The sequence below is a fragment of the Rana temporaria genome, chromosome 9 (assembly GCF_905171775.1).
Source record: "Rana temporaria chromosome 9, aRanTem1.1, whole genome shotgun sequence".
Taxonomy (NCBI): domain Eukaryota; kingdom Metazoa; phylum Chordata; class Amphibia; order Anura; family Ranidae; genus Rana; species Rana temporaria.
The window spans coordinates 19,296,216-19,314,049 of NC_053497.1; the positions used below are offsets into that span (position 1 = coordinate 19,296,216).

Consider the following 17,834-nt stretch of genomic DNA (forward strand, 5'->3'; position numbering starts at 1 on the left):
TCGGTAAGCAGTTAAATACCATGTATCAGATGTGAACCTGTGGGCTGTCATTTTTGAAAAGTCCTGTGCGCTGCATCTTTAGTGCGATTTTTGTCCATATTTCCCCAGGGGACCATGGAGGAAAACACATGAAAAACACATTATGCATTGAATTTTAACACAGCACATTTAGGCTGCATTCACACCTAGGCGACAAGTAACGCCACATACGCTGCGTATTTTGTCGCGATTCGTTTAACTTTTTTTTTTTTTTTTTTAACAAATCATTTTCATTGCTGTCTATGGCCGAACGCCAATGCCGCCTGAAAAAAAGGGTCCGGGACTTGTTTTCAGGCGGCAGGCGTACCGCGTTTCGGCGTTCGGCGTGAGATGTGAACCATCTAATAGACAGCAATGGAAATTCGCCCCTCCAGCGTATCGAGCGTCGGGCGTGTTGTCGCCAAGGTGTGAATGGAGCCTAAACAAGCACTAAAACCGCAATGTGCGTTTCACAACACACAGCTGTGAATGGCGTCTTTATACACCATTGATTAAATCTATTTGTGTAGTTTGATTGTTGAATTTGACCAAATAAAAGTGACAAACCTTTTTTTTCTTCCGTAAACCATCAAAAAAACATCCTTAGGCAAATTGTGCTGTGCAAGGCAAAAACAACACCAAATCTGGGCAATAAGAGGTTAAAGTTGAAGAGGTGTGGCTGTGTCAGCCGACCTTTAATTTCCAATCCACCATGCAGTTTTCTTCTTTTTTTTAATACCTACTTTGTTTAATTTCTCCTCTGCAGCTCTCCAGGAACAGCGACACATCCAAACCCTGATTGCAAAAGTAAAAGAGTTATTAAACTTTTTTTGAGAGTGTGTTAGCTTTGTCAGTTTGGTACTGTCACAAATAAAGTTGGGTAAAAAAAAATGGCTGCTTTACATATAAATACGCCCACCTGTAAGACAGTCTCTCCTTTGGACTACAGATGTGAGCACATGGCTTGTTGCCGCCATATTGGTTTGGTAAGTGGTGTTTGATTATGTTTGCCATGTTGATTTAAAGGGGTTGTAAAGGTAATTTTTCCCCTAAACAGCTTCCTTTACCTTAGTGCAGTCCTCCTTCACTTACCTCATCCTTCCATTTTGCTTTTAAATGTCCTTATTTCTTCTGAGAAATCCTCACTTCCTGTTCTTCTGTCTGTAACTCCACACAGTAATGCGAGGCTTTCCCCCTGGTGTGGAGTGTCGTGCTCGCCCCCTACCTTGGACTACAGGAGAGTCAGGACGCTCTCTACGTTGCAGATGGGGAAAGAGGCTATGTGTTAGTGGGCGTTACATTAATAATTCAGTGATAATTGGGGCTTATTCAACCACTTAAGCCCCGGACCATTTTGCTGGCCAAAGACCAGGCCACTTTTTGCGATTTGACACTGCAACGCTTTAACTGACAATTGCGTGGTCGTGGCTCCCAAACAAAATTGACGTGTTTTTTTTTTTTTCACAAATAGCTTTCTTTTGGTGCCATTTGATCACCTCTGCATTTATGTTTGCGCTATAACCAAAAATAGAGCGTCAATTTTGAAAAATGCTATATTTTTTACTTTTTGCTATAATAAATATCTCCCAAAAATATATAAAGTTTTCCTCAGTTTAGGCGATGCGTATTCTTCTACATATATTTGGTAAAAACATCGCAATAAGCGTATATTGATTGGTTTGCGCAAAAGTTATAGCATCTACAAAATACGAGATAGTTTTATGGCATTTTTGTTATAATTTTTTTTTTACTAGTAATGGCGGCGATCAGCTTTTTTTTTTTTTTTTTTTTTTATCGCGACTGGGACATGGCGTATACGTTTGACACATTTTTGGTGGTATTTGATCAACTCTGCGGTTTTTATTTTTTGCGCAATAAACAAAAATAGAGCGACAATTTGGGAAAAAATTCTATATTTTTTGCTATAATATCCCCCAAAAATATACAGTTTAGGCCGATACGTATTCTACATATATTTGGTATAAAAAATTGCAATAAGCATTTATTGATCAGTCTGTGCAAAAGTTATGGCGTCTACAAAATGGGGGATAGTTTTATGCCTTTTTTTTTTTTTTTACTAGTAATGGCGGCGATCAGCGATTTTTATCATGACTGCGACATTATGGCGGACACTTTTGACACATTTTTGGGACCATTGTCATTTTTACAGCGATCAGTGCTATAAAAAATGCCCTGATTACTGTGAAAATGACACTGGCAGTGAAGGGGTTAACCACTAGCTGGCGCTGAAGGAGTGGTAAGTCAATACTAGGGAGTGATTCTTGCTATTAGAGGGCGTGGCTACACGTGACACGTCACTGACCGTTTCCCATCACGGGGAATAGCCATCAGTGACATGTCACTAAGCAGAATAGGGAAATGCTTTGTTTACAAGGGCATCCCTCTGTTCTGCCTTTGTCGACCGTGAGCCGCCCTGGAACATCGCGTTTCTGGGACCCGGTTAGGCCTCTTTCACACGGAGCGGACCGTTTTTGTGTCCGCTCCGTGTGTCCGTCGGCTCAGCGGGGATCATCCGTAATCCCTGCTGAGCTGTCGGCGGACAGGGCGGTCCCCGCACACTGTGCAGAGACCGCCCTGTCTTTGCTCCGCTCTCCCCTATGGGGAATTGGATGAAGACGGACCGTGTGTCCATATTCATCCGATCCGTTCCGCCAGACGGAAGAAAAATAGGGTTTTCTTCCGTCCGAAAAACCGGATCCTGACAGACGCGTACGGTTGCGGACGTTAGCGGATGCTCCATCCGCTAACGAACGCGATCCCTTAGGGATGCATTACAAGTCCGTAAACGGACTTGTAATAAACGGACGAACGGTCCACCAATGTGAAAGGGGCCATAAGGAGATATATGCAGAAAACACTGCACCGATGTCTACGGCGCATCCGCGCTGTAGACAATGGCGCAGGCACACTGAGCGTCCCGGCATTCTGAATGGGATAATGTTGGGATTATGCCTGTCCCGCGTGCATGCGCGGGAGTGACGTCATCGCTGCTCCGGCCAATCACAGCGTCGGAGTGGCGATACCAGGAATAAACCCAGAGGGGACATGGCGGCGGGGGGGGAACGAGGAGGACTTTGGGGGCTTCGATTTCAAGTAAGTGCCACATAATGAGCTAGTATGCTATGCATACTAGCTCATTATGCCTCTCTTGCAGATGTTTTTTCTTCAGGATTAGTTTAAGAGGGTTTACTTCCTCTTTAACCGCTTCCCGCCTAAGGACGTCATATGACGTCCTGAACTTTCAGTGGGTATATCTGAAAGATGAGTGCAGCTACAGGCATCATTCGGATATCCATCTCTTCAGCTGGCGATTCTGTGCACCATAAGAATGATCATAGCGGCAGTTCCGCCGCTTGATCATCCTTTTAGGTGACGGGAGGACGTCCCCCCCCCCCTCCCGCCGCCATCTGGTGCTTCTCCGGGCTCTCCCGTGCCATCGGGGACCCGGTGAAACAATCTGCCGGCGCCGGATGGGAGGCATTGAGATGACTGGTGACCAGATGGTCACCAGTCATCTCTATGATCATCGGCGGCCCGGGCGCAATGTTGACGTCACGCCTGGGTACCGGAATGTAAACAAAGCCGCAATCGCGGCTGAAAGCATGAGATCCGTGATTTTTTTTTTCACAATCTCATGCTTTCCAGCCTGGACCGAGTACAAGTACCGATACTTTTTTTCATGTACTCGTCGATACTTTTTTCATGTCATGTGACCGTTTTCAAATTTAAGAATGTCTTACATTGGTGGTGAGTGGGAAGGATGTCTCTTACATTGGTTGTGAGTGGGAAGGATGTCTCTTACATTGGTGGTGAGTGGGAAGGATGTCTCTTACATTGGAGGTCATTGGGAAGGATGTCTCTTACATTGGTGGTGAGTGGGAAGGATGTCTCTTACATTGGTGGTGAGTGGGAAGGATGTCTCTTACATTGGTGGTGAGTGGGAAGGATGTCTCTTACATTGGTGGTGAGTGGGAAGGATGTCTCTTACATTGGTGGTGAGTGGGAAGGATGTCTCTTACATTGGTGGTGAGTGGGAAGGATGTCTCTTACATTGGTGGTGAGTGGGAAGGATGTCTCTTACATTGGTGGTGAGTGGGAAGGATGTCTCTTACATTGGTGGTGAGTGGGAAGGATGTCTCTTACATTGGTGGTGAGTGGGAAGGATGTCTCTTACATTGGTGGTGAGTGGGAAGGATGTCTCTTACATTGGTGGTGAGTGGGAAGGATGTCTCTTACATTGGTGGTGAGTGGGAAGGATGTCTCTTACATTGGTGGTGAGTGGGAAGGATGTCTCTTACATTGGTGGTCAGTGGGAAGAATGTTCCTTACATTGGTGATCAGTGGGAAGAATGTCCCTTACATTGGTGGTCAGTGGGAAGGATGTCTCTTACATTGGTGGTCAGTGGGAAGAATGTTCCTTACATTGGTGATCAGTGAGAAGAATGTCCCTTACATTGGTGATCAGTGAGAAGAATGTTCCTTACATTGGTGATCAGTGGGAAGAATGTTCCTTACATTGGTGATCAGTGGGAAGAATGTTCCTTACATTGGTGATCAGTGGGAAGAATGCTCCTTACATTGGTGATCAGTGGGAAGAATGCTCCTTACATTGGTTGTCAGTGGGAAGAATGTCCCTAACATTGGTGATCAGTGGGAAGAATGTTCCTTACATTGGTGATCAGTGTGAAGAATGTCCCTAACATTGGTGATCAGTGGGAAGAATGTTCCTTACATTGGTGATCAGTGGGAAGAATGTTCCTTACATTGGTGATCAGTGGGAAGAATGTTCCTTACATTGGTGATCAGTGAGAAGAATGTTCCTTACATTGGTGGTCGGTGGGAAGAATGTTCCTTACATTGGTGATCAGTGGGAAGAATGTTCCTTACATTGGTGATCAGTGAGAAGAATGTTCCTTACATTGGTGATCAGTGGGAAGAATGTCCCTTACATTGGTGATCAGTGGGAAGAATGTCCCTTACATTGGTGATCAGTGGGAAGAATGTTCCTTACATTGGTGATCAGTGAGAAGAATGTCCCTTACATTGGTGATCAGTGGGAATAATGTTCCTTACATTGGTGATCAGTGGGAAGAATGGCCCTTTACAGTCAGATAGCGAAAACATTAGAGAGGAAGCAAAATTCCAGGGTGACCACGACCAGCAGAAAGACAAGTAACAATCGTTGGATCGTAAATCCTAACAAGTGAGGAAGGAAGACATGCAATCGTGCATGTCACATCAGGGTACAGCGTGGTACGGAGGACTGCTCTGCTCTCCGCCCCCTCTCCGCCCCGCTCTCTTGCCAATAGTGAAGTATCGGACAGGGCATCGGCAGCATTTGCGTGAGTACAAGTACTCGCCTAAATGCTCAGTATCGGTTCCGATACTAGTATCTGTATCAGGACAACCCTGCCTGTCACGAATCATTCATATTACAAGGGATGTTTACATTCCTTGTAATAGGAATAAAAGTGATCAACAAAAAAAAATGTAAATACGTGTAAAAGTAAAATAAAAAATAATTTTTTTTTACCATGCGAGATAAAAAGTTGCAATGACCACCATTTTTTTCCATAGGGTGTCTGCTAAAAAACATATATATATATAGTGTTTGGGGGTTCTGAGTAATTTTCTAGCAAAAAAATTATGATTTTTGCATGTAGGAGAGGAGTGCCAGAATTGGCCCGGTATGGAAGTGCTTAAGAGGAATGCAGAAGGATTCATTCCTCTTGCCACTGCTTGTCTCAGGAAGAGGTGAGAACACAGATGGCTCCTTAGCTTTGTAGTTGGTAAGCCACTCTAACCTCATAGTTATAGTTAGGAAGCACCTAGCAACACGGTACTGCATGTATTTTGTCCCACGGGGGTAACCAAACATGGCTGACTTGGATGACTTGCAGACCATTTAGATTACTGGGACAAGTCCTTGTCCAGTGCAGAGTTTAGATTTCAGCTAAATCTAGAGAGTTAAAGAACTATCAATTTATTTTCTCCCTGTTTTCTTTTGTCTCATGTAGTACGTTGTCCCATGTGGCTAGGTGTTTCCTAACCCTGACTAGAAGGATGGACTGCCCCCCATTCCGTGGCCATCCAACATTCAGTAAATGAACAGAAGGGAAATACAAATCACATCAATATTTGGTGTGATCACCCTTTGCCTTCAAACGCCGTCAATTCTTCCAGGTACACTTGCACACATTTCTTGGAAAAAACTTGGCAGGTAGGTTGTTCCAAACATCTTGGAGAACCAACCACATATCTTCTGTGGATGTCCGCTACCTCAAATCTTTCTCCATGTAATCCCAGACAGACTCCATTATGTTTTGATCAGGGCTCTGTAGGGGCCAAACCATCACTTTAGGACTCCTTGTTCTTTACACTGAAGATCATTCTGAATGACATTGGCTGTATGTTTTGGGTGCTTGTCCTGCTGCAGAATACATTTTGGGGCCAATTGCACAACTCCCTGTTGGTATGGCATGATGTATACAGCAAGTATCTGCCTGTATTTCTCTGCATTGAGGACACCATTGATCCTGATGAAATCTCCAAATTTGTAGAAATGCAGTCCCAAACTGGCAAGGCACCTCCACCATGCTTCACAGTTGCCTGCAGACAATTATTGTACTGCTCTCCAGCCCTTCATCAACAAACGGCCTCTTGCTACAGCCAAATATTTCACATTTTGACTCATCGGTCCTGATCACCTACTGCCATTTTTCTGCACTCCAGTTCCTATGTTTTCCCGCATAGTTGAGTCGCTTGGCCTTGTTTCCATGTCCTATGTACCAAAACATTGGAAATTGGGTGCAGAAAAATGGCAGAGTTGGAGATTTAGTAAGGATCAATGGTGTCCTAAATGCTGAGAAATACAGGCAGATACTTCTCCATCAGGTTGGCGTATAATTGGCCACAAGTTTTCCTGTAGCATGACAATGACCCCGAACATGCAGCCAATGTTAACGTTCTTCAATGTTAAAAAACAAGGAATCCTGGAAGAGATATTTTGGCCCCCACAGAGCCCTGATCTCATCATGGAGTCTGTCTGGGATTACATAGAGACAAAGATTTGAGACAGCCAACGTCCAAAGATTAATTCTCCAAGATGTTTGGAACAACCTACAGAGTTCCTTCAAAAACTGTTAGTTTACCGTCCTAGAAGAACTGATGCTGGTTTGAAGGCAAAGGGCGGTCACATCAAATATTGATTACATTTGCATTTCTCTTCTGTTCATGGACTTTCAATTTCATTAATTGATAACAAAATAAACTATTAGCACTTGTATTTCTGAAAGCATTCTTTTACAGCATTTTTTCACACCTGCCTAAAACATTTGCATAGTACTGCATCTAGGAAGCCGTTTCATAACTTTCCGAGACCTGTAACTGACACGCCCCCCTCTCCCTCTGCATTCCTCTTGCCTAAAAGCAAAAACGCTATGTGTGGTGGAAAACTAACACTGCACATCACCCTGAACACACCATCCCCACTGTGAAACATGGTGGTGGCAGCCTTATTTGGTGGGGATGCTTTTCTTCAGCAGGAACAGGGAAGCTGGTCAGAGTTGATGGGAAGATGTATGGAGCCAAATACAGGGCAATCTTAGAAGAAAACCTGTTAGAGCCTGCAAAAGACTTGAGACTGGGGCGGAGGTTCACCTTCCAGCAGGACAACGACCCGAAACATACAGCCAGAGCTACAATGGAATGGTTTACATCACAGCATATTCATGTGTTAGAATGGCCCAGTCACAGTCCAGACCTAAATCACATTAAAAATCTGTGGCAAGACTTGAAAATTGCTGTTCAGACGCTCTCCATCCAATCTGACAGAACAGAACTTGAGATATTTTGCAAAGAAGAATGGGCAAAAATGTCCCTCTCTAGATCTGCAAAGCTGGTAGAGACATTCCCAAAAAGACTTGCAGCTGTAATTGCAGAGAAAGGGGGTTCTACAAAGTATTGACTCCGGGGGCGCCATACCAATGCCTCCCACACTTTTCACATATTTGTAAAAAAAAGTTTTGAAAACCATTTATCATTTTCCTTCCACTTCACAATTATGTACTGCTTTGTGTTGGTCTATCACATAAAATCCCAATAAAATACATTTAAGTTTTTGGTTGTAACATGACAAAATGTGTAAAATTTCAAGGGGTATGAATACTTTTTCAAGGCTCTGTATGTTGATAAAAAATGTGTAGCGCTGAAAAAATCACATGTTGCCAAAATAATTCAAAAATAATTATAACAAAAATAGTGTCCAATAAAGGTGAATGAAGTTCATATGGGAAATATTCCCGCGAGGAAGATGTAATCCTGTGTTACTCCAATGTTATTCCAAAATATGTGAAGTAAGGGGAGGCTTACCAGCTAGCCTGTGACCGCCCTTCTCAGGGGGGGGTCAATAGAGGCTCAGATGATCATGAATGGTGTCCTGTGGAGACCTCAAGACATTATCCTTTATCTATCCCCTCTGTAGTGATGGTCAGTGCAATCACTCAGGTGCTCCAGTGACAGGTGTTCCAGCACAAGAGAAGCAATCGTGATCCAGAAAATTTAGTGAAGCCAAATGGTATAGGAAAAGAGAGAAGGCTTCCAATAGTGCAGACGTTATAAAAATGTATTGTAAAATGCACAATAGCAGCTAAAAAACTCTCTATATAGAGTTGCAGACAATTTCCTTGCAAGGATGTATAAAAAAGAAGCTCCGTTTATGTCAGTACACGGGTTGCCGTTTCACGCATGCGCAGTGCAAAAGGTGACTTTTGCATGCGCAAAACGGCAACCCGCAGTGCCGAATCACAAAAAGGGGCAAGGTCCTTAACTTGCATATTGGTCCGGGGCTTAAGTGGTTAAAGCATAGATAGGATTTTAGGGCCAGATCCACAAAAGGGATACGCCGGCGTATCCCTGTTTCTATCTATGCGACTGATTCACAGAGTGAGTTACGCATAGATATTCCTAAGATCCGGCAGGTGTAATAGTTTTACACTGTCGGATCTTAGGATGCAGTACCTCGGCCTCCGCTGGGGGCATTTCTCGTCGAAATTCCACGTCGGGTATTTACTTTTTGCTATAATATCCCCAAAAAAGTATAAAATAGTTTTTTTCCTTTGTTTAGGCCGATACGTATTCTTCTACATATTTATGGTCTAAAAAATCGCAATAAGCGTTTATCGATTGGTTTGCGCAAAATTTATAGCGTTTACAAAATAGGGGATCGTTTTATGGCATTTTTATTAAAAAAAATTCACTAGTAATGGCGGCGATCAGCGTTTTTTTATTTTGTGACTGCGACATTATGGCGGACACATCGGACAATTTTGACACAATTTTGGGACCATTGTCATTTTCACAGTGAAAAGTGCTATAAAAATGCACTGATTACTGTGAAAATGACAGTTGCAGTTTAGGCGTTAACCACTAGGGGGTGCTGTATGGGTTAAGTGTGACCTCATGTGTGTTTCTAACTGTAGGGGGCGGCGCTGGACGTGTGATGTCAGTGATCGTCGTTCCTTATATCAGAGAACAGATGCTCACTGACATTACCACAGTGAAGAACGGGGAAGGTGTGTTTACACCCACATCTCCCCGTTCTTCAGCTCCTGTGACCAATTGCGGGACACCGGCGGCGATTGGGTCCAGCGGTCACGGAGCTTAGGACCGGGTTGCGAGCGCTCCGGCGTCACGCTCTCGACCCCGCGGCCGGGCCCTTAAAGGCAACCTACAGGTACATGCTTGTTCCCAGCCGTGCCATTCTGCCGACGTATATCAGCGTGAAGGGGTCCTTAAGTGGTTAATATGTTAATGTAATGTTTTCTTTCTTTTCCAATTTAGCATAATTCCTCTAAATATCACCTGATGATCCTGTCATGAAGTTTTTATTTTAAGGCTCTTGATAGGGTGACAACGCAGGAGCACAATTGTGAGAGAGATGTCACCTACTATTAGATGTGCCCTTGTTTGTGACTACGACCAACCATGCTGACACACAATATGCAAGCATGGTCAGCCTATGTCCCTACCAGTAAATCTGTCCATAGTAGCAGACGCTGGTGCAGTTGCATGCAGATAAAAAAAAAACATAAGAATAAAGTGAAAACATTTATGGAAAAAAACATGGCAAATGTTTGACATACAATGCTTTAGCAAAAAGAACATTTTCTAGTTAGGGCTTGTATCTACTTTAAAGGTAAAAGGTAGTAAAGGTAGTAAAGTTGAACATTTTTTTTTTTTGTATAACAAACATGATATACTTCCACTGTGCAACTCGTTTTGCCCTGAATCTGGTCTTCTGGGGTCCCTCGGTGGCTGTCTCGGCTCCCCCACTGAAGGACTCAACACCTTCATGGTGCGCTCCCGTGATACAGCCAGCGGCCATAGCCGCCGACTATAACTCGGGACCCGCCCCCAGCTCGCTGTGTCATTGGATGTGATTGACAGCAGCGCGAGCCAATGGCTGCGCTGCTTTCAATCAACCAATGAATGGACCGGGAACACGGCCGAGAAGCCTGCGTGTTCACGGCGTGGGAGTTTCAAGGTGTCGGGGGGCCTCCAATCCGCAGATGTTTTTTCACCTTAATGCATAGAATGCGTTAAAGGGGTTGTAAAGGTACGTTTTTTCACCTTGATGCATCCTATGCATTAGGGTGAAACTTCAGGCAATACCAGCCCCCCGTTATACTTACCTGGCCCCTCGAAAGTCCCACGCTCGGCCTGGCTGTTGATTGGCTAGAGCGGATGGATTGAAAGCGGAGCAGCCATTGGCTGGCACTTTTGTCAATCACATCCAATGACGCGGTGTGCCGAGTGATACAGTGAGCGGCCCGCAAGGACTCCACATTATGGGAGCGCTCTCGCATGAATGTGTGGAGTTCTTGGAGGACCAGAGACAGCTGCTGAGGGACCCAGAAGACGTGCATTGGGGGCCACTCTGTGCAAAACGAACTGCACAGTAGAGGCAAGTATAACATGTATTTTTTTTTTTCTTTACAAACCCTTTAAGGTGAAAAACTTTTACCTTTTACAATCCCTTTAAGCCACCCGGCACTTTATAGCTAATGGGCTCATTATAAGGGGCCCTTTCTCCCAAAATCACTATTAAGAAAATTGTAAAAAATTAGTCAAGAAAGAGGAATGTGTACCAGCATTTGCTCAAACATCTTTTTATTATTAATAGACCTCTAGGTGTCATTAGATTGGTCTAATCTTCATTTCAGATATCTTGTAGGAATAATTGTAGCCTTTTCCGGTGCTCCAGATGATACCGTCAGCGTAGGAGCTGGTAGGCCCCAGCAGATAAAGCCCATTCAGGTTTGAATTGTGGCAGTTATTGTACCACCACCCTCCTTTATACAGGTTGACACATTTGGATGCAGTAACGTCGTTGTCCTTTGTGGCGAACGGCATATTTGCATGAGTACGCAGGGAGTCTCCTAAAAAAAAAAATATATTTTACATAAATTAAAGGTGTGGTACTATAAAAATTGCAGACACTGCACCATTTTCTTTTTTTTTCATTCAAATTTATGTTTATTTTCAATAAAAGTACATACATTTGTACTATAACAGCAGTATACAATTCAGTAATACACAGTAAATAATAAATCCAATGCATTGTTTTACATAGAAGATGGTCTTGTCATATAAACTGACTATCATATACAGTCATATCATATGCTATCACCATACGGTGAGAGTATAACAGATTGTAATAGTTAAAAAGAAAAGCTAGGTATAACCAATAATTTATAATTAAATAAATAAAAGGATATTTCCATATACTATATAATTCCTTAGGCTTATTGTTGTCACACAATAAAAAACCCCATGTGTGTACTGGGTCTAATTTCATGGAACGAATAAAGGACAGGATTTCTGGATAACAATGACCTCTCCGACACCCCCACTGGGAACAGTCTGTGTCCAAGAGGTTAAGCAAACCTTTCAATCCCCCTTCCCTCCCTCCAATAATTATCACCAATACCCACCAGTATCTGTAAATATATATTTTCAAAACCCTTAACATGCCTAACGTCCCCAAAAATTTGGTGGAATCTTTTGATAACCCAAACATAGGCTAATACAAATGTTTATATATATCTTTTTTTTTTTTCTAAACATAACACTCTGAGAATGAGAAAAAACAAGGATGTTATCCTCGTGTAAAAAACAAAATTATCAAATCAAATAACAATCAATGAAAAGAAAAGAAAAAAAGAGAAGAAAAGAAAAAAAAAAGATCAGGGGAAAGTAAAAGGAAAAAGAGATGGCAGCCTGCCTGTCAACGAACAACATCGTCCTAAGGATATAAATATCACCACAGCCTTTATGGGATAAGAGATATTCCCATAAATTTCATCCACGGTTCCCATATTTCATGGAAAAGAGTAGACATATCCAACATGGAACATACCCTCTTTTCTTGTTCCATAATCCATGTAACCTTTTGTTTCATATACCGGACGGAGACAGTAGATTTTTTCCACGCAGCTGCAATTGTGATCCTGGCACCTGTCAGAATGTATAGGATGAGTTTTCTAGTAACCTTGGAGGTTTGGGGTAACATCCCGTTAAGTAAAGCGATAGCGGGGGATTGATGCAAATTACAGCCTGTGACACGTCTTATTATGTTGAACACCTTATTCCAGTATCCACGTATTTTGGGACATTCCCACCATATATGTACCATAGACCCCAATCCCTGACAACCTCTGAAGCAAAGGGGCGAAGTTGACGGATACATGGAAGCCAGTTTAACGGGAACTAAATACCACCTAGTATAAATTTTTACATTAGCCTCTACAAGGGATATATTTACATATCCTTTAATGGATCTAGTATAATTACTACACCAGTCAGATAAATCCCAGTTGTTATTAAGTTCCCTTTCCCAGGCCAGCATATGAGGTAATTTGGTGCAGTTATTAGCAAGCGATTGATATATGATTGAAATATTCCCCTTCCTGATCAAACCCTGATCACAATTACTTTCATAAGGTGTCAATAGTCCAGAGATCGAGCCACTATCCCATAGGCTTTGTGCATAGTCATGTAGTTGAGAAAATCTTAATTTTTCTGAGACAGGAAGACCTAGCTTGTCAATGAAGTGTTGTTCAGGAAGTGGACCCGAGTGCGAAAAAAAACGGCCTATACGATACAACCCTTTGTCATGCCACCATTTGAACGAATCTACTTCAATTTTAGAAACAAAGAGTGGGTCTAGAAAAATACTCGATAAAGGTCTGCTTTTAGAAATTAGAGAGGGATTGTTTTTAAGTGAATCCCATAAAACAAAGGTTTGAGAAAGAGTCGGAGATAAAATAGAAGGCCTATTCTTGGTAGGACTCCACATTAACTCCTCTATCGTTAGATTCGGGGTCGCCTGCTCTTCTATATCTAACCAGTCAGGGCGTTCATGTTTAAGAAAAGTTTCCGATAACTGTGCCAATCTTGCTGATTGATAGTACCATAATAAGTTGGGTACCCCCAAACCCCCTTGTTCAGGCAAGTTATAGAGAGTGCGAGATGGAAGGCGTGGACCCTTATTGTTCCAAATAAACTTGGTAATCTTTCCTTGAAAGGATTTTAGATGACTTTTAATTATCGGTATGGGTAATGATCTAAAAAGATACAAAAGCCTAGGGAGAAGAGTCATCTTAACCGAGTTAATTCTACCAATCCAACCTATATTCTGAGTTCCCCAATCTCTCAAATCTTTCTCAAGTTTTCTATACATGGGTGGATAATTGGCCAAATACAAGTTTTGGATGTTGGGAGTCAAATTGATACCTAGGTATTTGATATAAGAGGTGTCCCATTTGAATCCATAATTTTCCTTTAGTAGAGAAACCGTGGATTCAGAGAGAGAAACATTGAGGGCCCTAGACTTGGCCATATTTACAGTTAGACCTGAAACTATAGAAAATTTGTCTAAAAGAGAATATAATTCCGGTAGGGATGTATCTGGAGCGGTCAAAAACAGTAAAAGGTCATCTGCAAACAAGGCACATTTATGCTCCATTTTGGCACATCTAACTCCCCTGATGTATGTGTTCTCACGAATAGCTATAGCCAAGGATTCCATAACTATTGCAAACACCAGGGGAGACAGAGGACAACCCTGCCTAGTACCCCTATGAATCTCAATAGGTTCCGAAAAGATACCCTGAAGGCGTATATTGGCTTTAGGATGAGAGTAAAGTGCAGATAAGATTCCAAGAAATTTCGTGCCAAACCCCCAACGTTTCATCACTTCTAACATGAATGGCCATGATACTGAGTCAAATGCTTTCTGTAGATCAATAGAAAGAAGCATTCCCCTTTGATTAGTATCACCAGTCCAACCTGAGTTCAAAATGGAGATCAGATCCACAGCCCTCCTAACCTGATCAGGACCTTGCCTTCCAGCTATGAAGCCTACTTGATCTTTACTAACATACTGGCCAATGAAAGAGGACATTCTATTGGCCATTACCTTAGTGAGTATCTTAAGATCGTTGTTAATGAGGGATATAGGTCTATAATTTTCCACCAGGCTATGGTCTTTTTCTGGCTTTGGGATAACCGAAATATAAGCTAAATTAAGTTGCTTGTCTATGGGAACTCCACCGGTCATGTGGTTGAAGAATTTAACCATGTAGGGTGTTAAAATGCTCGAATATGTTTTATAATAAGCACTTGAAAACCCATCAGGGCCCGGGGCTTTATCTAATTTTAGGTTTTTAATTACTAACAATACTTCTTCAGCTGAAATGGGAGACTCCATCATTTCTCTATGAGCTTCAGTCAATTGAGGTAGATTCAAATTGTCTAGAAAATCATCCATTCCCTCTGAAGAATCATCAGTGGATGCATAAAGCTTAGAAAAAAAATCATGAAAGGCCTCCATTATCTTCCTAGGATTCAGGGTAAGAGAACCATCAGTCATCCTTATTTTAGGGAGAGACCGTGATTGAAATCTAGGTGAGAGTTTATGAGCTAGCATCGGGCCTATTTTATCTTTAAATTTATAGAAATTAGCTCCAGTCCATTTCATATCTTCCCCAGCTTTAGTGGTAAGTACCAAGTTTAGGGCAGATCTAGCTGCATCAAGTGCCTGAGTAGGAAAGTTAAGAGGATCAGATTTATGTTTTTTACGGAGCTCTAGATAGTTGTTTTCTAGCTTCCTTATGTCTATGTTTCTTTGTTTCTTGAGGCCAGCGGCCACTTGTATAATTTTGCCTCTGATAGAAGCCTTGTGGGCAGCCCACAGAGTTTCAGGGGACACATCTCCTGTATCATTATGCTTAAAGTATTCTAGAAGAGATCGCTCAATATCCTTCATTAGGACAGAGTCCTTCAAAATAGACTTATTTAGTGTCCAATGAGACACTTTAGGAGAAGTGTCCTCTCTCCTCAGTGACAATAGAACCATCGAGTGATCTGACCAAGAAACATCAACTATATGAGACTTAATGGCAGCTGGGACGTGATGGTTAGAGATTAATATATGATCTATACGTGAATAAGAGTGGTGAGGGTTAGAGTAGTGAGTATAGTCCTTAATTTTGGGGTTCATCTCCCTCCAGATGTCAGTTAATCTAGACTGATGTAGAATGCGTGCTACTTGTAGACTAAGTTTAGTCGGTCTGACGATTCCCTTGCCAGAAGGTTTGGACTTATCCAATCCCGTGTCAAAAGCTAGGTTAGAGTCTCCACCCATAAGAATGATCCCCTCCATAAATGGTCGGAGGGTATCAAGCATTTGTGAGAAAAACTTTTTCTGACCTCTGTTAGGAGCATAATAAGAGATAAATGTGTATAGTCTGCCATCAAGGGTACCTTGTAACAATAGAAACCTACCTTCCGGATCTCCAAATTCTTTAGTCAGGTTAAAATTACAATACCTAGAAAACAAAATGGCCACACCCTTAGTTTTGTTTTCTGCTTTAGCTAGGTAAAACAATGGAAAGTGGGCATGCATAAAGGAAGGGTTGTATCGTTTAGGAAAGTGGGTTTCTTGAAGGAAAACCACATCTACACGGAGAGACTTGTATACTTGAAAGGCTTTGCGCCTCTTAACAGGAGAATTCAACCCCTGAGTGTTGTGAGTAACAACACTAAGGGGTTTAGATACATCATTCGATCCAGCCATAAGTCTTGTCTACATCTATGAACATGCGGGACCGTACAGATATCATCAATAGTCTCGCAAATACGAACAATGGCAGGCAGGCTGAAGAAACGAAGAGAGTATGAAGAAGAAAGAAAAAGAAATGAAAAGGAGAGATAAAAAAAGAAAAATAAAAAAACATATAGCACAATAAACTATTAGATCGTGCAAGGTCAATTCGTGACCCAGAATGGGGGAAGAGAATGATTCTCCTTCCCTCATTCAAACAAGAAATTTTTGCATAGTCCCAGAAAAGGACTATATTCTTACCCATTGGGTCGACAAAGTGTCGACACAAGAGGTAAGTTGAGGTTCAATACCTCACCGTCGTCAGTTGCCGACAAATTAAACATAACACCTTAAAACAAATTTTAGAAAAAAGGCATTTGAATCATAGGATGACCAAAAAAAGAGGAGAAACATCTAAATAAAAACGGCATTAAACTAGATATGTAATCCCGGAGTCTTCCCTTTTTTTTAAAAAAAGTATCCGGGATAAAATGCATCTGAATTAAAGAATAAGAAATACGTCCTGAGTAAGTCTATTCAATATTCAGGGTGTTTGGTCACCTCCAATTTTCCTGTATTTGACCTTGTTCCATGGATTTTGAGTCGGACTAGTAGGTGTGTTCCTCTTAGCAGATGGAAGTTGAGGTGGATTAGTGTCCATGGCAGGTTCAAGAGATATAATTTTCAGATCAAACAGAAGTCGTTCACCTTCTTGGAAACTATGTATTACATGGTTTCTGCCATTATAATTGAACTTTAAGGCGAAGGGGAATGCCCATTTATACTTGATGTCTTTGTTAATGAGGGCAGACAATAATGGTTTCATTGCTCTTCTTCTTTGAATGGTATATGGTGAAATGTCAGAAAATATCATAGGTTGATTTTTGAGGAGCACTTTCTGGCAAAATTCTGGGTGCTGTCTAAGTCCCCATGCCCCTGACCCTCCACCCACCTACCCCCCAAGGAAAACTGCTAAACTGTCTGCATTAGACTTAATTCACTAAGCTCTAGGAATCCTTATTTATGCAGCACCCTGCTCTCGTTGAGTAGGCGCTATTTGTAAATTTAGTTATCTGAGCTGTAGTTTAGCTCAGAATTGTATGGCAAATTATGGGTTTCTGTTCCAGCTCAGCTGCATTGTGCATCTTCCGCCTGACTGTGGGTGTCGCTGTCACCAGGAGTCGAGGTTGGAAATGCAATGGGCTGGGTGTATTGGGTGCCTCTTGCCCAGAAGCTGCCCAGTGGCGTGGTCCCCACCGCTGTGCATTCTGGGGGAGGGGTACTTAAGGGGCAGACACCATTTTGGCGGTGTCTACTGATCCTGGCCTCGGGTATGTGTTAGCAGCCGTTTGGTCTCGGGGCCTGCTGGTCCGAGGCTCTGTTACTGAGAGTAGGCCCAAAAGTTTCTGGGGCCTACTGGTCCAGGGATGGCCCTGTGCTGTCTTCTCTGCAGGAAGAAGCCGAACAATTGAGGATTGAATTAGCGGACGTATCCTGGCTAATTTACCTCACAGTGCGGCCGGTTTGGCTGAAGGATCCTGGCACTGTGAGCTGTGTAATTTCTTTAGAACTTTGCAAAGTGTGTGTGTGGTTACACGTTCCTGTGGCAGAGGACCGTTTAACGACTCAA

General features: G+C 42.5%; 1 protein-coding gene across 1 annotated transcript in view; it reads right to left on the reverse strand.

Moving 5' to 3' along the window:
• Positions 1 to 11,224: 11,224 nt before the first annotated feature.
• LOC120913161 (ficolin-1-like) overlaps positions 11,225 to 17,834 on the reverse strand; it is a 58,674-nt gene continuing 52,064 nt past the window's right edge. The window contains exon 9 of the mRNA XM_040322899.1: positions 11,225 to 11,477. Coding sequence (XP_040178833.1) covers positions 11,236 to 11,477 — 242 coding nt within the window. The 3' untranslated portion in view covers positions 11,225 to 11,235. The remainder of the gene's footprint in view (positions 11,478 to 17,834) is intronic.